The 17,878-nt window shown below is 38.0% G+C and overlaps 1 protein-coding gene across 1 annotated transcript; it reads left to right on the top strand.

Moving 5' to 3' along the window:
- The first annotated feature begins 14,455 nt into the window (after positions 1-14,455).
- Positions 14,456-17,448, top strand: LOC110788823 (uncharacterized). The gene is made up of 6 exons (XM_056833887.1): positions 14,456-14,969; positions 15,095-15,391; positions 15,469-15,909; positions 16,027-16,302; positions 16,390-16,512; positions 17,278-17,448. Exons 1-6 carry the CDS (start codon positions 14,742-14,744, stop codon positions 17,446-17,448), a joined length of 1,536 nt encoding a protein of 511 aa, XP_056689865.1. The 5' UTR covers positions 14,456-14,741.
- Positions 17,449-17,878: the final 430 nt, after the last annotated feature.

The following is a 17,878-nucleotide window of genomic DNA, read 5'->3' as shown; positions in this document are numbered from 1 at the left end:
GGTGCTCGTTTCTAGCTTGGTTTTCTCTATTTCTTGCACTTATAGCCTGTAAAAGAAGATGGTCAAAAAGACGCATGGCTTACAGGATACAAAAAAGTAATCAATATTAAATTTAAAAACATGCAGGCAACATTAGACAATTTTTTTGCTGGTCAACTGCAGTTTTTGTTTTGGCATGTTGGGTTATAGTGCTGCTATTATAGATTTATAGTTGTGTTTCAATTTGTTGTTCTTGGGTTGTATGGGTGGTGTTAGTTGCTGAAGTCTGTTGTTACTTTTCTTCAGGACCAGAGTTGACCTCTAATGCTATACTTTTTCTTGTCGTTTCTGCAAGCTTGATGTTATTTTTTCAAGGTAATTCTGCAGGCTGGTCAGTGAAACAGGCAAGGGAAGTGTTAGAGTTCCAGTGCTGCAGTGCTTTAAGGTGTCAATTCTGGTCATAGTTGACTAGCGTTGACTTTGTAGTTCTTAGGTTTTCTTTTCTTAGTTGAGCCAGTTTTTGCTCTGCTTTTATTTTGTTTGTAGGAATCTAGTTTTTTATTTTGTTTTGTCCTGTAGGAGTCTAGTTTTTTACAGCAATGGAACATGGTTCAATTTTTAGCTTTTCTTTCCTCTATTCCTTGGCTAACTACTCTGATAGCTGCTAACTGTGTGGTATGCATTCTGAATCAGTGGAGAACCTCTTCTTTAGGGCCCGTTCGGTGCCATGTTATGTTTTCAGTTTTTAGTTTTTAAAAAACTGAAAACTGGTTTTAGTTTTGGATTTCGGTTTTATTAAAACTGTTTAGTTTTTGGTTTCAACTTTTTTAAAAACTGGTACTCTTATCCTCTGATGCATTTTTTAGACTCTAGTTTCAACTCTTGAATATATACCACACGCACTTGGACAAGAGTCACAACTCACAAGACACATCCCACAGAGAACAAATTATCAGTGAGAAACAAAAAGTGAGCTCCTGAGCTTATACCCAAGCAATGAATAGCAAGAAACATAAATTGAAATAGTTCAAACATCAGTGAGAAACAAAAAGTTAAATACTCAGATTATCAAATCAGATACTCAAAGGATAATCCGCATCTACTGTACAATTCAATCAGGTTTGGGTGTGTTCTGTTGGTTGTTGGGCTTTTGTGGTTCTGTGGTCAGTTGTAACTGATAGGCTAACTTGACATTGCAGATTCTGCAGGACAGATGCAGGGCAAATGCAAATGAAATGAGCTACGGGTTATGCCAGGAGCTAACTGGATCAGACCTGAATCTTCCCTATACTAGCAACATGTCGTCCAGCCTTCAACGGCCTCAGCTAAAAAGGCAATAACTGAAAACTAAAAAGGCAATAACGGCATGCAGCACAGGAGGTTGAAAATTACCAGAAGCATTCAAAGTACAGGGCTAAAAATGAGTTATGAATCTTATACCAAAACATTCTTACTGAGAACCCAAACCCAATTACTAGCACGACTACATTAATATGAAGAATACTAAAGCCAGTTCATCAGCACTTGAGCAGTATCACAATCTCATGGCAACGTTCTACATTAAACCCAAAAAAAAGCATGCAAGGAAATTCGAAAACATTACTACAAGTTTCTGAAATTTAGCAAAAATAAGCAACAAATATGCAGCATATTACTTAGCTGATATTTTCCCCCTAACTTAGCAACTGAAGCCTAACTTGTCACACAACTCCTTTAATGCAGCACCTTCATATAAAAGCTAAGCATTTCAATCCTAATGACTCATTCAATGCTTTCCACAAATCAAGGATTTTCATTCCGTCATATCAAACAAAGTAAAGTGCATCTCATAAATATAAAACGGAACACCACAATTGAACGGTGTGTCGAAACGGAGGAACAGAACCTTGCTAGACATGGTCAGGTCAATGATGGGTCAGGCCGAACTTCCAATAGAATTTTGGGGACATGCACTAAATACAGCTGCACTCACTATAAATAGAGCTCCGTCTAAAGCTGTTGAAAAGACTCCATATGAGTTATGGTTTGGAAAGCCTCCAAATGTGTCTTTTCTTAAGATTTAGGGATGTGAAGTATACGTCAAACGATTAATTTCAGACAAACTTCATCCGAAATCTGACAAATGTATCCTTGTGGGCTATCCAAAGGAAACAAAGGGGTATTACTTCTACAATACATCTGAGAACAAGGTGTTTGTTGCTCAAGATGGTATCTTTTTGGAAAAGGATCACATTTCCAAAATGACAAGTGGGAGAAAAGTAGACCTCGAAGAAATTCGAGTCGAACAACAAACTCTAGAGAATGCTCAAGATGACATTCAGGATGAAACTTTGAGATCTTTAGAAGAATCTGGTGAGAATCATGGTCAATCTAGAAATGTTACCCCGTGTAGATCGCAGAGATATAGATCTCAACCGGAAAGTTACTTAGATATTTTGACGAACGAGAGCTATGATGTTCTATTACTTGAAAGTGATGAACCTGCGACTTACAAACAAGCTATGACGAGCCCTAGCTCCTAGCAATGGCAAGAAGCCATGGAATCTGAATTATACTCCATATCAGAAAACCAAGTATGGGATTTGGTCGATTTGCCAGATGGCTACCAAGCTAGTGGAAGCAAATGGGTTTTCAAACTGAAAGAGGACAAGGATGGGAGACTTGAAGTTTTCAAAGCTAGATTGGTTGCAAAAGGTTACAGGCAAGTCCACGGTGTGGATTACGATGAAACCTTTTCACCAGTTGCAATGCTAAAGTCTATTCGGATAATGTTAGCAATCGCTGCATATTACGATTACGAAATATGGTAGATGGATGTCAAAACCGCTTTCTTAAACGGTGTTTTAACAGAAACTGTGTTCATGACACAGCCTGAAGGTTTTGAGGATCCAAAGAATGCTAAAAAGGTATGCAAGCTAAAGAAATCAATCTATGGATTGAAGCAGGCATCAAGGAGCTGGAATATACGTTTTGATGAAGCAGTCAAGGACTTTGGTTTCATCATGAACGCAGACGAATCTTGTGTACACAAGAAGGTCAGTGGGAGCAAAGTTGCTTTCCTAGTGTTATATGTCGACAACATATTATTTATCGGAAATGACATTCCTATGTTGAACTCTGTCAAGATTTGGCTTGGGAAATGTTTTTCGATGAAGGATCTAGGAGAAGCACAATACATATTGGGCATCAAGATTTACAGAGATAAATCTAAAAGGATGATTGGACTTAGTCAAAGCACTTATATCAATAAGGTGCTTGATAGGTTCAAGATGGCAGACTCCAAGCGAGGCTACCTACCCATGTCTCATGGAATAACTCTAAGCAAGACTCAGTGCCCAAAAACACTTGATGAGCGTAGACGAATGAATGGGATTCCGTATGCATCATTGATTGGTTCAATAATGTATGCTATGATATGTACACGCCCGGATGTTGCGTACGCACTCAGTGCTACGAGCAGATACCAGTCAGACCCAGGAGAGGCACATTGGACCCAAGAATATTCTGAAGTACCTGAAAAGGCACAAAGATGACTTCCTGGTCTATGGTGGAGATGATGAATTAATTGCTAAAGGCTATACGGACGCAAGTTTCCAAACCGAAAAAGATGATTTCAGATCACAGTCTGGGTTTGTCTTCTGCCTCAACGGAGGTGCAGTAAGCTGGAAAAGTGCTAAGCAAAGCACCATTGCGGATTCTACAACTGAAGCGGAGTACATTGCTGCACATGAAGCAGCAAAGGAAGATATATGGCTAAGGAAGTTCATAGGTGAACTTGGTGTAGTCCCCTCCATTAAAGGACCAATAGCCCTATATTGTGATAATAACGGAGCTATTGCACAGGCAAAGGAGCCTAGACACCACCAAAGAGTCAAGCATGTACTTCGTAGATTTCACCTTCTACGAGAGTTCGTTGAAAGAAAAGAAGTCGAGATAAGCAAGATTGGAGCTGATGACAACATATCAGATCCATTGACTAAACCTCAGCCGCAAGCGAAGCACAACTCGCACACTGCAGCTATGGGAATCAAGCATATTGGAGAATGGCTTTGATGTCCTTATTTAATGTTTTAAAGTTTTAGAGTTTAAAATCTTTGTAAAACATTATTGGTTAATCATTCACAATAAATGAATAGAATTCATTTTTCCATTTAATTTGTGGATTATTAAATGATGAGTCCCTTCAATTTGACGATATATTCAAGATAGACTGTCAGGACCAGTCCTGTGACTAAGAAATGTCTATCAAGTGAACTTGAATGTCAAAAGGTTGAAAATGGTCCCTGGTCGGAGTTTTCTATAAAATTGGACGCATAGAAAACGTTAGACGACTAGAATGCAAGATGACTAGTAGTTATGTTTCTTGAACTATGTGGACATGGCAATGTCATAATCATTTGCATAGATACTTACTTTGGGAAGACTAGTATCGGACAGACCTATGAAACTTTACTGTAAGAGATAAAAATCTGTCATAAGTAAATTTCATTAAAATTATTAGACACTAAATCCTCAATACCTGAGTGATTTGAGATTACTTGTTTGAGAACTGGTTGCTTTCACTAGTAGAAAAAACCCCTGTTGCAGCCCCCTTGTTGCAGCGTACAAGTATAAATACGCTTCAACAACCAGTCGGTCAACGCGGGTCAAACCCTTTAAAGGGTTATCGCAGCGTACATTTTAGTTGTTCGCAACAAATGCGTTTGTTGCAGCGTACAAAATAAAAGCCCGCAGCAACAACCCGAAGTTATTGCAGCGTACATGTTAATGCCCGCTGCAACAAGTCCGCGTTTCAAATTAAAATTTTTACTTTCCTAGTTGCAACGTACAAACCGCGCTCAAACGAGAAACGTACGTACGTTGTTACTTCTCTGCTATAGCTCCAAGCCTTTTCCCTTAAACAAATATCCAAGGTCGCCGTCGAACTCAGCCCTGCGTCGCCGTCGAACCCAAGAGTTGCTCAGCCCTGCGTCGCTGTCTTGGTTCCGTTGGTTGCTCATCTCCCCGTCGCGTCGTGGTTCAGCCCTGCGTCGCTGTCTTGGTTCCGTGGTTCCGTGGTTCAGCCCTGCGTCGCTGTCTTGGTTCCGTGGTTCAGCATCTCCCCGTCGCGTCGTGGTTCCGGTGGTTGCTCGGCGTCGTGGTTCCGGTGGTTTCGGTATGGTGTGTTCAATTTTTATTTTCGTTTTTTATTTTCGTTTTCAGATTAGGGTTCAATTTTAGTTTTTGATTTTCGTTTTGATTATTGTTTTTGATTTTCGTTTTGATTTTCGTTTTGATTTTCGTTTTTGTTTTTCGTTTTGATTTTCGTTTTGATTTTTGTTTTTATTTTGATTTTTTTAGCTGTTTTTCAATTATTTCTTTAATTTGCAGTTAATTGTGAAGATGGGTAGATACGCATATGGTTGAAGAGAGGGGCGATGATCGTACTGCCAGCATAATCTATCATCGTGCTTGTTCGAATTTCAACAATTGCATAAGGTATTGATATATCTAATTATCTTCATAAAATTTCTCTTTTCCTCTTTTGAAAGTTGAAATCAATAGTACAGTAAGTGCATATCATTTTTACGATAAATAAAATTTGGATAAGTATAGTAAGTGTAATAATAAAACGTGTACATTAGTATTCTATGCTTAAGTATCCATTCCGTTTTACTTATTAGGACTGTTTTTGGACTTCTAATATCACTTCAGTGAAGCATTGATAAACTTAAATGATGTAACCAAAGATTTGCGGAACTTCTTAATGATTTTGTGACTTCTTAATATATGTGTTTATGTGTGGAACCTTTTGTTGTTGTTATTAGTAATGAGTCGTCGTTGGATGTATGGTGACCATACTACGGCAGAATACTTGAGTGGGGTCGCAGAGTTCATTAGATGTGCTTTAGCACACCAACGGAGTACAAAAGCCGAAAAAATCTATTGTCCCTGCCGTGATTGTAACAATATCAAGCGGTTAGGTGACATTGATGAAATTGAGGATCATTTATTTCGCCGTGGGTTTAAGCAAGATTACCATGTTTGGTTTTGGCATGGTGAAACAATACCTGATCGTCCAAGTTCTACTGTCCATGAATTTGATGTTCAGAGTAATGAGAGTGATGATGATATTTATGAGAATAATGAGACGGATGATGATGAGGAAGAAGATGATGAAATAAATGAGATGATGGATGGGCTGAAAGATCACTTGGACGAACGACCTCAGATGTTCGAACAAGTATCAAAGGCTACTGAAACTCCATTGTATCCCGGTTGTACAAAATTCAGCAAGTTGGAATGTGTGTCAATACTTTACAACCTCAAATGTAAAGGTGGTTGGAGAGATGAACACTTTGACACCTTATTGGAGTGGGTAGGTGAATTTTTGCCGGAAGGGAATGATATCCCCACCTCTACCTATTATGCCAGGAAATTGATGTGTCCCTTAGGCTTAGAGGTCGACAAGATAGATGCTTGCCCAAATGATTGTATGCTTTACAGAAAAGAGCATGAACATTTGGATGAGTGTCCAACATGCGGCGCATCTCGTTACAAACGCAAAGGGGCAAATTCAGCTAAGAGGGGCCCGCCTGCTAAGTCTTTGTGGTATCTTCCAATCATACCTAGGTTTGAGCGTATGTTTTCATTGAAGAAACAAGCAAAAAACTTAAGGTGGCATGCGGAAGTGAGGAAGAAAGATGGACTCCTTCGACATCCTGCAGATTCTGTTCAATGGAGAAATATTGATAAGAAATATCCTGAATTTGGTAAGGAGGTTAGAAATCTAAGGCTTGCTTTATGTGCAGATGGTGTGAATCCATATGGAACTCTAAGCAGTCAACATAGCACATGGCCGGTTCTTCTAGCAATTTATAATCGTCCTCCATGGCTGTGTATGAAGCGGAAGCATATCATGTTATCACTCCTCATCTCGGGGCCTAAGCAACCTGGAAATGACATAGATGTGTACCTGGCTCCACTCATAGATGATTTTGAAATTATTGTGGAATGAAGGTGTTTCAATGTTCGATGCACACACCAATTCAAGCTTTACATTGCGAGCTATGGTTTTTTCTACCATAAATGATTTTCCGGCATATGGAAACTTGTCTGGATACAAAACCAAAGGAGAACAAGCATGCCCTATATGTGAAGAGGACATGAAGCCCACATGGTTGCATAATTTCAAGAAAAATGTTTACCCAGATTTCAGGAAGCACCTCAGTCGATATCACCCTTATCGTAAGAAGAAGAAAGAATTCAATGGGTTCACCGAGGAAAGAGTAGCTCGTACGCCTTTGACAGGATCACAGGTTTATGAACGAATAAAAAATGTTGAAACCAAATACGGCAAGTGCTACAAGTCCAAGTCTAAAAAGGGTGTTTTGTGGAAGAAAGTATCTCCATTATTGGATCTTCCCTACTGGAGAGATTTGTCGGTTAGGCATTGTCTCGATGTAATGCACATTGAGAAAAATGTGTGCGATGCTATCATTGGGACTTTTCTAAACATGCCTGGAAAGACTAAGGACAATGAGAATGTGCGGAAAGATATGAAAAAGAGGAATATTCGACCAGATTTGTGGCCTGTTGAAAAATCTGGTGCAGGTGGTACTAAGACTTATCTGCCTCCAGCGTGTTACACAATGTCAAGAAAGGAGAAGAAGTAGTTTTGTGAGTGCTTACATGGAATTAAGGTTCCCTCGGGATATTCTTCGAATGTAAAGCGCCTAGTATCTCTCTCGGACCTTAGGTTGGTTGGTATGAAGTCTCATGATTGCCATGTAATGATTAATGTGTTTTTGCCAATTGCACTTCGTGGGATATTGCCGAAACACGTGAGACATGTTATAACAAAACTTTGTGTGTTTTTCAATTCTATATGTGCTAAAGTGATTGATCCGGAGAAATTAGATTCTTTGCACAATGATATTGTTGAAACTTTGTGTCGATTTGAAATGTACTTTCCACCATCTTTCTTTGATATTATGGTGCACTTAATTGTCCATTTAGTTCGAGAAATCAAGTTATGTGGTCCGGTGTTCTTAAGATGGATGTATCCTTTTGAGAGATTTTTTGGGCATTTAAAGGACAAAACAAAGAATCGGGCAAGGCCGGAGGGTAGTATCATTCGGGGAGTCCTTGAGGAAGAGATATCTCAATATGTAGCTGAATTCTTAACAAGGCTTGAGCAAATAGGTCTTCCAAAATCTCGTCATGCAGGGAGGCTTGAAGGGCATGGGGTAATTGGTAAAAATGTGATCTCGCCTCCATCTGAAAGGAAGAATAAGGCACATCTTTGTGTGTTGCAGCATCTTACCGAGGTCAATCCTTACATAGATAAGCATTTGATAGAATTGCAACAAAAGAATCCTAAGTTGAAGGAAAGAGCGTTGATGCAAGAACATAATCGCACATTTGTTGATTGGTTTAAGAAGGAAGTAGCCGAGGAAATGAAAAAAAATCTAGATGTTTCTGAAATGGTCCAGTGGTTAGCTCGAGGTCCTCGACTATGTGTTCTGTCTTATGAAGGGTATGATATCAATGGGTTCACATTCTACACTAGAAGACAAGATGAAAAGAGTGTGGTGCAGAATAGTGGAGTGAAGCATGTTGCAGCATCTAGGGTCTATGCAAGCGCCAAGGATAGAAGACCGGTTGATGCGACACAATCATATTATGGTGTTATCGAAGAAATATGGGAGCTTGATTACAACAAATTTACGATCCCTGTATTCCGGTGCAAGTGGGCCAACAACCATAATGGGGTGAAACAAGATGAAATTTTTCCTGGTTTAACATTGGTTAACTTTGATCGATTAAGTGATAGTGACGAGCCATTCATTCTAGCATCACAAGCTAAGCAAATTTTCTATGTGGTAGACAATGTTGATCCTATATGGCGTGCAGTTGCCCAAGGCAAGAGAAATATTCTGGGTATTGATGATGTTGTGGATGAAGATGAGTATGACAAGTACGATGAAACACCCCTGTTACCAACGGCTGTTCAACCGTTACCGGAGGAGGAAGATGCAAATAATACTAATCATATGCGTACAGATCATAGGGAAGGAATTTGGGTTATAAACCGTAAATGAATAAGATGAGTTGGCTTCTGGGAATAGGTAATTCTAGCTAACTGAATATCAGATTAAATGTATCTTTTCTAGCATTTAGGAAGGTGTAGTTTGTACTTCCACATCTTTAATTCTTATTTTATACTTCCATTGTGTTCATGATTATACTTTTCTAGCTTTCTTTAATTCTTACTGTACTTCCACATCTTACTTTTGTTCCTGACCAAAGTTTTCTAACTTTCTGTGCAGATGACTTGAGATCCCCGAGTCAGAAATTTTCAGAAGCTTTCGGTGATTTGTGTCTTTTCAGAAGTTCTCAGAATCGGAATATAAAGCACGTATTTACTTTTGGTGAGTTGTGCGTTTTCTCCTAGTACGTGTTGCGCTAATTAACATGTCTCCTAATTTTGAGCTAGAATGACCTAAATCAAAACGAGCGGGCTTAAATTGACCTTAGTTGAATAAATTGACCTAAATTGACCTAAATTGACCTTAGTTGACTAAATTAGCATAAATATGAACCATAACTACCAAACAAGTCTCAAATGGCATAAATTGATTGGATTGAGTCTAGGTAAGTTAAAACTAATCATATTAATCATTTAAAAGGATTAAAATGAGTGTTTAGGTTCTTTAGTTCAAAGTTGGGAGCGGAAATGTCATTTTAGCTCTATATATGACATATAACGACCCAACGAGCCATAAATGTGCATGAATAGGTTCGAATGAGTTTTAGAAACTTAAAACTATGCATATTAGTCATGTAATAAGAATAAAATGAGTCATTCGGTTCTTTAGTTCAAAGTTGGGAGCGAAAATGTCATTTTAGCTCTATATATGACCTATAACGACCCAACGAGCCATAAATGTGCATAAATAGGTTGGAATGAGTTTTAGAAACTTAAAACTATGCATATTAGTCATGTAATAGGATTAAAATGAGTGTTTAGGTTCTTTAGTTCAAAGTTGGGAGCGAAAATGTCATTTTAGCTCTATATATGACCTATAACGACCCAACGAGCCTTAAATGTGCATAAATAGGTTGGAATGAGTTTTAGAAACTTAAAACTATGCATATTAGTCATGTAATAGGATTAAAATGAGTGTTTAGGTTCTTTAGTTCAAAGTTGGGAGCGGAAATGTCATTTTAGCTCTATATATGACCTATAACGACCCAACGAGCCTTAAATGTGCATAAATAGGTTGGAATGAGTTTTAGAAACTTAAAACTATGCATATTAGTCATGTAATAGGATTAAAATGAGTGTTTAGGTTTGTTAGTTCAAAGTTGGGAGCGAAAATGTCTTATTTTAGCATAAATATGAACCATAACGACCAAACAAGTCTCAATTGGCATAAATTGATTGGATTGAGTCTAGGAAAGTTAAAACTAATCATATTAATCATTTAAAAGGATTAAAATGAGTGTTTAGGTTTGTTAGTTCAAAGTTGGGAGCGAAAGTGTCATATTAGCCTAAAAATGAGTTCTTAGGTTCTTTAGTTCATAGTTGGGAGCAAAAATGCCTCATTTTATCATAAATATGAACCACAACGACCAAACAAGTCTCTAATGTGAATAAATAGATCGGATCGAGTCTTGGAAAGTTAAAATTAATCATATTAATCATTTAAAAGGTTAAAATGAGTCCTTATGTTCGTTAGTTCATAGCTGGGAGCGAAAATGCCTCATTTAAGCATAAGTGGTGTTTTCTAGACTTATCTCATATGAGTATATGATTTCATGATATAAGAGAAGTGAGATTGTCAGTTTCCTCATTAAGTTTCTTAATCATTGTTGCTTGAGTTTAAGTGAAACTCAATTACATAATTTCATTTTACGATCTAACTTACATACTACTCCGTACTATACTAGATTAATAGAACTTGTTTATAGAATGAGTTAGCTGCCCTGCATTCTCATATTGCCTCAACAAACACACCAAGAATGACAAAGAACATTGCAGATCAGATCAGCACAGATCAGTGTAGATCAGATGAGGGTAGCACTGATCTGTGCTGATCTGTTCTGCACTGATCTGTGCTGATCTGATCTGCACAGATCAGTGCAGATCAGATCAGCACTGATCTGTGCTGATCTGTTCTGCAGATCTGATCAGTGCAGAACAGATCAGCACAGATCAGTGCTGATCTGATCTGCACTGATTTGTGCAGATCAGATCAGCACAGATCAGTGCAGAACAGATCAGCACAGATCAGTGCTGATCTGATCAACACTGATCTATGCTGATCTGATCTGCACAGATCAGTGCATTCCACATCTATAATTCTTATTTACTTTTGGTGAGTTGTGCGTTTTCTCCTAGTGTTGCGCTAATTAACATGTCTCCTAATCTTGAGCTAGAATGACCTAAATCAAAACGAGCGGGCTTAAATTGACCTTAGTTGAATAAATTGACCTAAATTGACCTTAGTTGACTAAATTAGCATAAATATGAACCATAACGACCAAACAAGTCTCAAATGGCATAAATTGATTGGATTGAGTCTAGGTAAGTTAAAACTAATCATACTAATCATTTAAAAGGATTAAAATGAGTCCTTAGGTTCTTTAGTTCAAAGTTGGGAGCGAAAATGTCATTTTAGCTCTATATATGACCTATAACGACCCAACGAGCCATAAATGTGCATAAATAGGTTGGAATGAGTTTTAGAAACTTAAAACTATGCATATTAGTCATGTAATAGGATTAAAATGAGTGTTTAGGTTCTTTAGTTCAAAGTTGGGAGCGAAAATGTCATTTTAGCTCTATATATGACCTATAACGACCCAACGAGCCATAAATGTGCATAAATAGGTTGGAATGAGTTTTAGAAACTTAAAACTATGCATATTAGTCGTGTAATAAGAATCAAATGAGTCCTTAGGTTCTTTAGTTCAAAGTTGGGAGCGAAGTTAAAGGCTGCCAGGCCTGCCAATTCATGTGCCGCTGCACTAGTGTAGCAGTATGTTTTTCATGCTTGTTGGCTTGTTGCTGCTATAGAGTTCAAATTCTTTGATATGATTTGATTCTTTGAAGGCCGGAGCATGTGTCAACTTAGTATTCTATCAATTGTTCAATTACATTGTAAAGCGATGTTTTGGTCCCTAACAAAAAGCGGAGAGGAATAAAAAGAGGGAAAAGGGGTGAAATGGATCAAGGAAGGGATGTGAAGGTTGGTTTTTCTGGTGATGTATCCATGGTGGGTGGAAGTGAGAGTTGCTTTAGTGGTGACTAGTGAGGTGACGGTGATAGTGGTGGTGAGGTGATGGTGGGGTGGGGTGGATTGATTTGGGATGATGGTGGTGACCATTGAGTCATTGACCAATGAGAGACTGATAGAAATTTGGGGGAATCCAAGTCCAGGGGGAAGTCTGGGGAATCATAATACGAATTAAAGGACTTGGGTGAATTGATTCAGCAAAGTTGGAGAAGGGAAAGAGTATTATTTTTGAGGTGACTGTCCCCCTTTGCTTACCTGGTTTGTGGTTTTCCTCAACCAAACAGCCCCTAAATTTCTTTCTCTCTATGCTGTTCTTATTGATTTTCCATTATGTTGAGCTTTGACATATTTACACTTAAATTTCTCGTTCATTCTTCAATTAGTGCCATCTCTTTTGCATGATCCCCTTTGCACAAACTAGAGACTTAAAATTGGTGGGGAGTGGTACTGTTAGTTGCTGTTGTTTCAAAATTGACCTTGATTTATCTCTTCTGACTGCCATAAAACTAGCATCTGCAAATCCTTCATGAAATTTTATTAACCAAATATTTGGTTAAAATAGTGTCAATTGTTCCTCTATGGTTTCACTTTAAAAAAATGGACTTACCTGACTACCTGTCTCTGGCAATCAACATAGCCATTAGTTTATTCCAGCCCAAGTTTCCTCTGTCAAATAATTGTCAAAGATGTAACTCATTTACCAGTAAACACGAGTTTAAGCAGCAACTCCACAACAATAAGCAAGATACAATTGTGTATGCTTATATTGTAGACTACTATCCTTTTTATGACCCCTACAAACCTTTTTATTCTATGTGGATTGTTTATCTAGTATAACCTGTTTACAACTGGACATCGAATGTATTCATTTTTTTTTTCTTGACTTCAATCTTTTTCAGACCTTGGAGCTAATGCCTTCTGAACGAATTCGATTAGCAATTAATTTTTAATGATCTTGGATGATGTGATGAAGATTAGTACTCCCACAATTTTTTTGGTTTTTTTCAACTGAATAAGACTAAATTTTCTTGGAGGGTATCTCATGTGATATTCTGAAGGAAATTTGATCAAGCATGTGTTCGTTTTTGTTTTACCATTTGGGAACATGGCGATGCCTGTAAAACTTTTTCTGCCCCGTGCTAACCATCCTCAATTCTGAAACTGAATATTTTGCTGAGGGAATATTCGATCTTTTACACTCAAACATAAACGTCGTTTCGCCTTGTTCTGGAACTTCTCTGCCCCCTGCTTTCCTCCAGAAGATTCTGTGCTCTACCATTCTTGTCTACAACCCTTTCCTTGTAAGTTGTAAGTAGACCTGTTCATTGGGCCGTGTTAGGGCCGGGCTGGGGCGAAGTTAAATAAGTTGCACCGGGCCAGGTCATATTAACAATCTTAATGATCCGGGTCGAAATTAAATGGATTGGGCTGGCCTGGCCCAGATTACAACCTGTAAGTAACCTCCTGGACTGCTAATGTGAACTTTAGTGTTGTATCCATTCTTTGCTCAGTAAAAATAGGAGCACTATATAGGCTCTATAATGCAAGAGCATTATAAGCTATATACACTAGATTTACTTAGAAAGCTTTGAAGTCTTCATAATACTTGACCGGACTATTAGTTAAATTCTGGTATATGGTCTTCCTCCGTACAATATTCTTGCTAGCATTGTTAACTACTTCAGCAGCAATTGAACCTGCTTACTGATGACTATTTGGTTTATTATGTCTTTATCCTGTACAACACTACTAAAATATTTCTGAGTCAGTTCACAATGCTTTTTGGGTATTTTTAACCATTATTTTGTTACCAGTAACCCCTTTCTTCTCTGTATATGGAGGGTTGATATTCTGAGTGCAGATCTGATTAGCACTGATCTGTGCTGATCTGTGCTGATCTGATCAGTGCAGATCAGTGCTGATCTGATCTGCACTGATCAGTGCTGATCTGATCTGTGATATCTGCACTGATCTGATATCCTTCTGTATGCTAGAGCACTGATTTGCTGCTGCGCGCACATTTTGTAACCACTCTTCTGTATGTTTTACTTGATACAGGAACAACATAGGTACGATGAATGAAAACCAAATTGTTGTTAGGCATGAATCAGAAGGTGGCAAGACTCCCACAACGGGTGACGAATCACAAGATGTTAGTACGATTACAAAGACCATTAAAGGTCGTGGTCCGTCAAAAGGTGTTAAAGTCGCTAAGCCTATGTTCCTTGAGTATAATGTATATAATGTCCCCGATGGACAATGGTCTCATGAATACGGGAAGCAAGTTGGGAGTTGTGCTACTAGAATTAATATTAACGTCCCATTATATCCAAAGGTAGATGAGCAAATCAAGAAGGGGTTTTGGGAGGAGACTAAGGTAAGCATTGGATATTAACTTGATTTGTATATTTTAGGGATTATTTAATTTGATTTAAATACTATTTTTATAATCTAACTTTTTTTAATTATTAACAGCTTATGTTCCACATTACTGATGATTTTAATCATTCGAGGGAGAAATATTTTCATTCTTGTGTGGCGAAACGATTTAGTTGTTTCAAGAGCAAGTTGGTGCGCCGATGGATAACTATGAAGGAAAAGAAGTCAAAAAATCAAACAAACAAGATGCCTTGGGATGTCTACAACCATATCACAGAGGATGATTGGAAGACTTTTGTTAAACATTATTTCCTGCCAGAGTCATTGGTAATGATAATATTTCTTTAACTTGTCCTTAAAGAGTTTTTCATGTAGCAAACTGACATTGGTTCTAGGACAAAAAGTTATCAGAAAAAACATTTATTTCCATCTTTTTATGTTGTCTTTGACAGCTTCGTAGTGAAAAGGCGAGGAAAAGTGCATCATGCAACAAGAACCCACATCGCACCGGCCAAAAGGGTTATAATAGAAAGCGACTAGATTGGATAAAGGATGGACGACTTCCACCAGATGCAGCTTTACCTATCTCGAGTAGCTCCTCGGTGAACTCATCAGTGACCTCAAATGTTAATAGAGTTAGAAAATACAGATCAAAGGAGTGGATTTTGGCCCATCAAGTACAAAATAAAGAGGGAAAGTGGGAAATTGACCCGAACGATACAGAAGTTGTTGAAATCGCAACAAAAGCTGTAAGTAGCGATAATTAATTAATATTTACTTGCTTTGATTAGAGAATATAAAGTAATTTTACTTTCCTAATTGGCAGTTAGAGTACATCGCAGAAGAGGAAAAAGGAAATCTTTCTTTCGAACAGGGTGAGGATGCCCTCACTAAAGCTATAGGGAAAAAAGATCATCGTGGGCGTGTCAAGGGAACAGGTGGCATGGTTGGTATCAAAAAGGCTTTCGGTCCGTGTATTCGACATAGTAGAAGTGACCATGGTGAAGCTTCATCAGAAAATTACGAATCAATCAGAGCTTCTGTGAAAAAGGAGTTTGAAGGTGAATTAGAGAAAAGGGTAGAGAAAAGGGTGGCAGAGGCCCTCCAAAAGCAACTAAGCACCTTGTTAAAAACAGGACAACTAAACTCCATTTCTACCCCGATACCTGATGACCTCCACTTAAATGATTCTGCCAGAGTTGACCTTGATGTTAGTGCTACAAGAACCACTCGTCACATCTTAGTGCCGCAACCACGCGAGCTAAAGGTACAACGTAGTCACTCTTTTTTAACATAGTTGCTTGATCCTTTTATGTTTTTAGTTGACATTTACTTAATAATCTGTATCACTTACAAAGTTGCATTGAAACCTTTGTTTATGAAGGAAAGGACTCCATGTCGTCTTGCCCTTGAGGATAAAGTTTCAGGCAACAACATTGTCGTGGCGGATGGTATGGTACAACCCTCAGATGGTGCATTGCCCCAACATTTTACATCGATGAAGCCTGGTCACTATAAAGTCCAAGTTGATTTTGTTTACGACGGACATGTTGATGATATTCTTCCGGTACCTACGGGAGATGGTTTCACTAACTTAGGCGGTGCTCTGGGTAGTTTTGTGCAATGGCCCATACACTTAGTGATTTTCGAAGACGGCGAGGTATATATGTTTTATTGTTTAGAATGTATATGTTCACGCAAGCACATTCGACATCTTACCTACTCTTGTTTTTGTTGAATTTTAAAGGATTGTACTTCACCTCCTAAAAAGAAGTCCAAGTCTAATGTTTCTAAAGAGAGGGATGGTAGCTCCAAGAAAAAGACAACGGTGTTAGCGGCCCAAAAGAAGACAACAGACTTACCATCCAAGGTAAACCCTCTAAAACTCATTCGAACCTAAAATGACATTTCCGCTCCCAACTTTGAACTAAAGAACCTAAGGACTCATTTGATTCTTATTACACGACTAATATGCATAGTTTTAAGTTTCTAAAACTCATTCGAACCTAATTATGCACATTTAAGGCTCGTTGGGTCGTTATAGGTCATATATTGAGCTAAAATGACATTTTCGCTCCCAAATTTGAACTAAAGAACCTAAGGACTCATTTGATTCTTATTACACGACTAATATGCATAGTTTTAAGTTTCTAAAACTCATTCGAACCTAATTATGCACATTTAAGGCTCGTTGGGTCGTTATAGGTCATATATTGAGCTAAAATGACATTTTCGCTCCCAAATTTGAACTAAAGAACCTAAGGACTCATTTGATTCTTATTACATGACTAATATGCATAGTTTTAGTTTCTAAAACTCATTCGAACCTATTTATGCACATTTAAGGCTCGTTGGGTCGTTATAGGTCATATATTGAGCTAAAATGACATTTTCGCTCCCAAATTTGAACTAAAGAACCTAAGGACTCATTTGATTCTTCTTACATGACTAATATGCATAGTTTTAAGTTTCTAAAACTCATTCGAACCTATTTATGCACATTTAAGGCTCGTTGGGTCGTTATAGGTCATATATTGAGCTAAAATGACATTTTCGCTCCCAAATTTGAACTAAAGAACCTAAGAACTCATTTGATTTTTATTACATGACTAATGTTAATTGACTATTGTTATAGGAATTTTCGCATCCAAAGAAGTCGAATTCTAAGCCTAAGTCCAACTTAGAGGTCGTGGGTAGTTGTGATCGTAAAACACAAGAATCAACCACCAAAACAAGAAAGCGGGACTTGTACACGATGCAATTCAAGGTCTTGGCCCGTCATGCAAATACTTGCAGTTTATCATGACTTCGGCGCCTGATGATATATATGATACTACTACCATCCCATTGGCGGCCTCAGTTTGGCACTTGGATTTTGATCAAGAAACATACATAACTGCGTCTGATATAGGAGAGTTCCTTCGCGGGGCGTGCTTAAACATTTCAGCGATCCAAGTCTACATATTGTAATTAAATGTTTTATTGTTGTTAATATAACTATTATTTCTTTGAAGTTTTTTCTCTTTATCGATCTTAATAGTGTAATCTTGTTTATTTTGTAGCTGTTTATTGCACGATCATGCCAAATCATTTGAAATGTCTCGGATTTCGTTCATTTGTCCCGAGATTATGTCAAGCACTAGAATCAAGGCCGACCCTGGAGCGCCAACAATGTATTTGAAAAACATTTTCCAAGCTGAAATTGAAAAGGAGAAGATGGGTAATCCTAACCTAAC

This window comes from Spinacia oleracea, chromosome 1 (genome assembly GCF_020520425.1).
Source record: "Spinacia oleracea cultivar Varoflay chromosome 1, BTI_SOV_V1, whole genome shotgun sequence".
NCBI lineage: Eukaryota > Viridiplantae > Streptophyta > Magnoliopsida > Caryophyllales > Amaranthaceae > Spinacia > Spinacia oleracea.
This window is presented reverse-complemented; position numbering and strand designations above follow the sequence as displayed.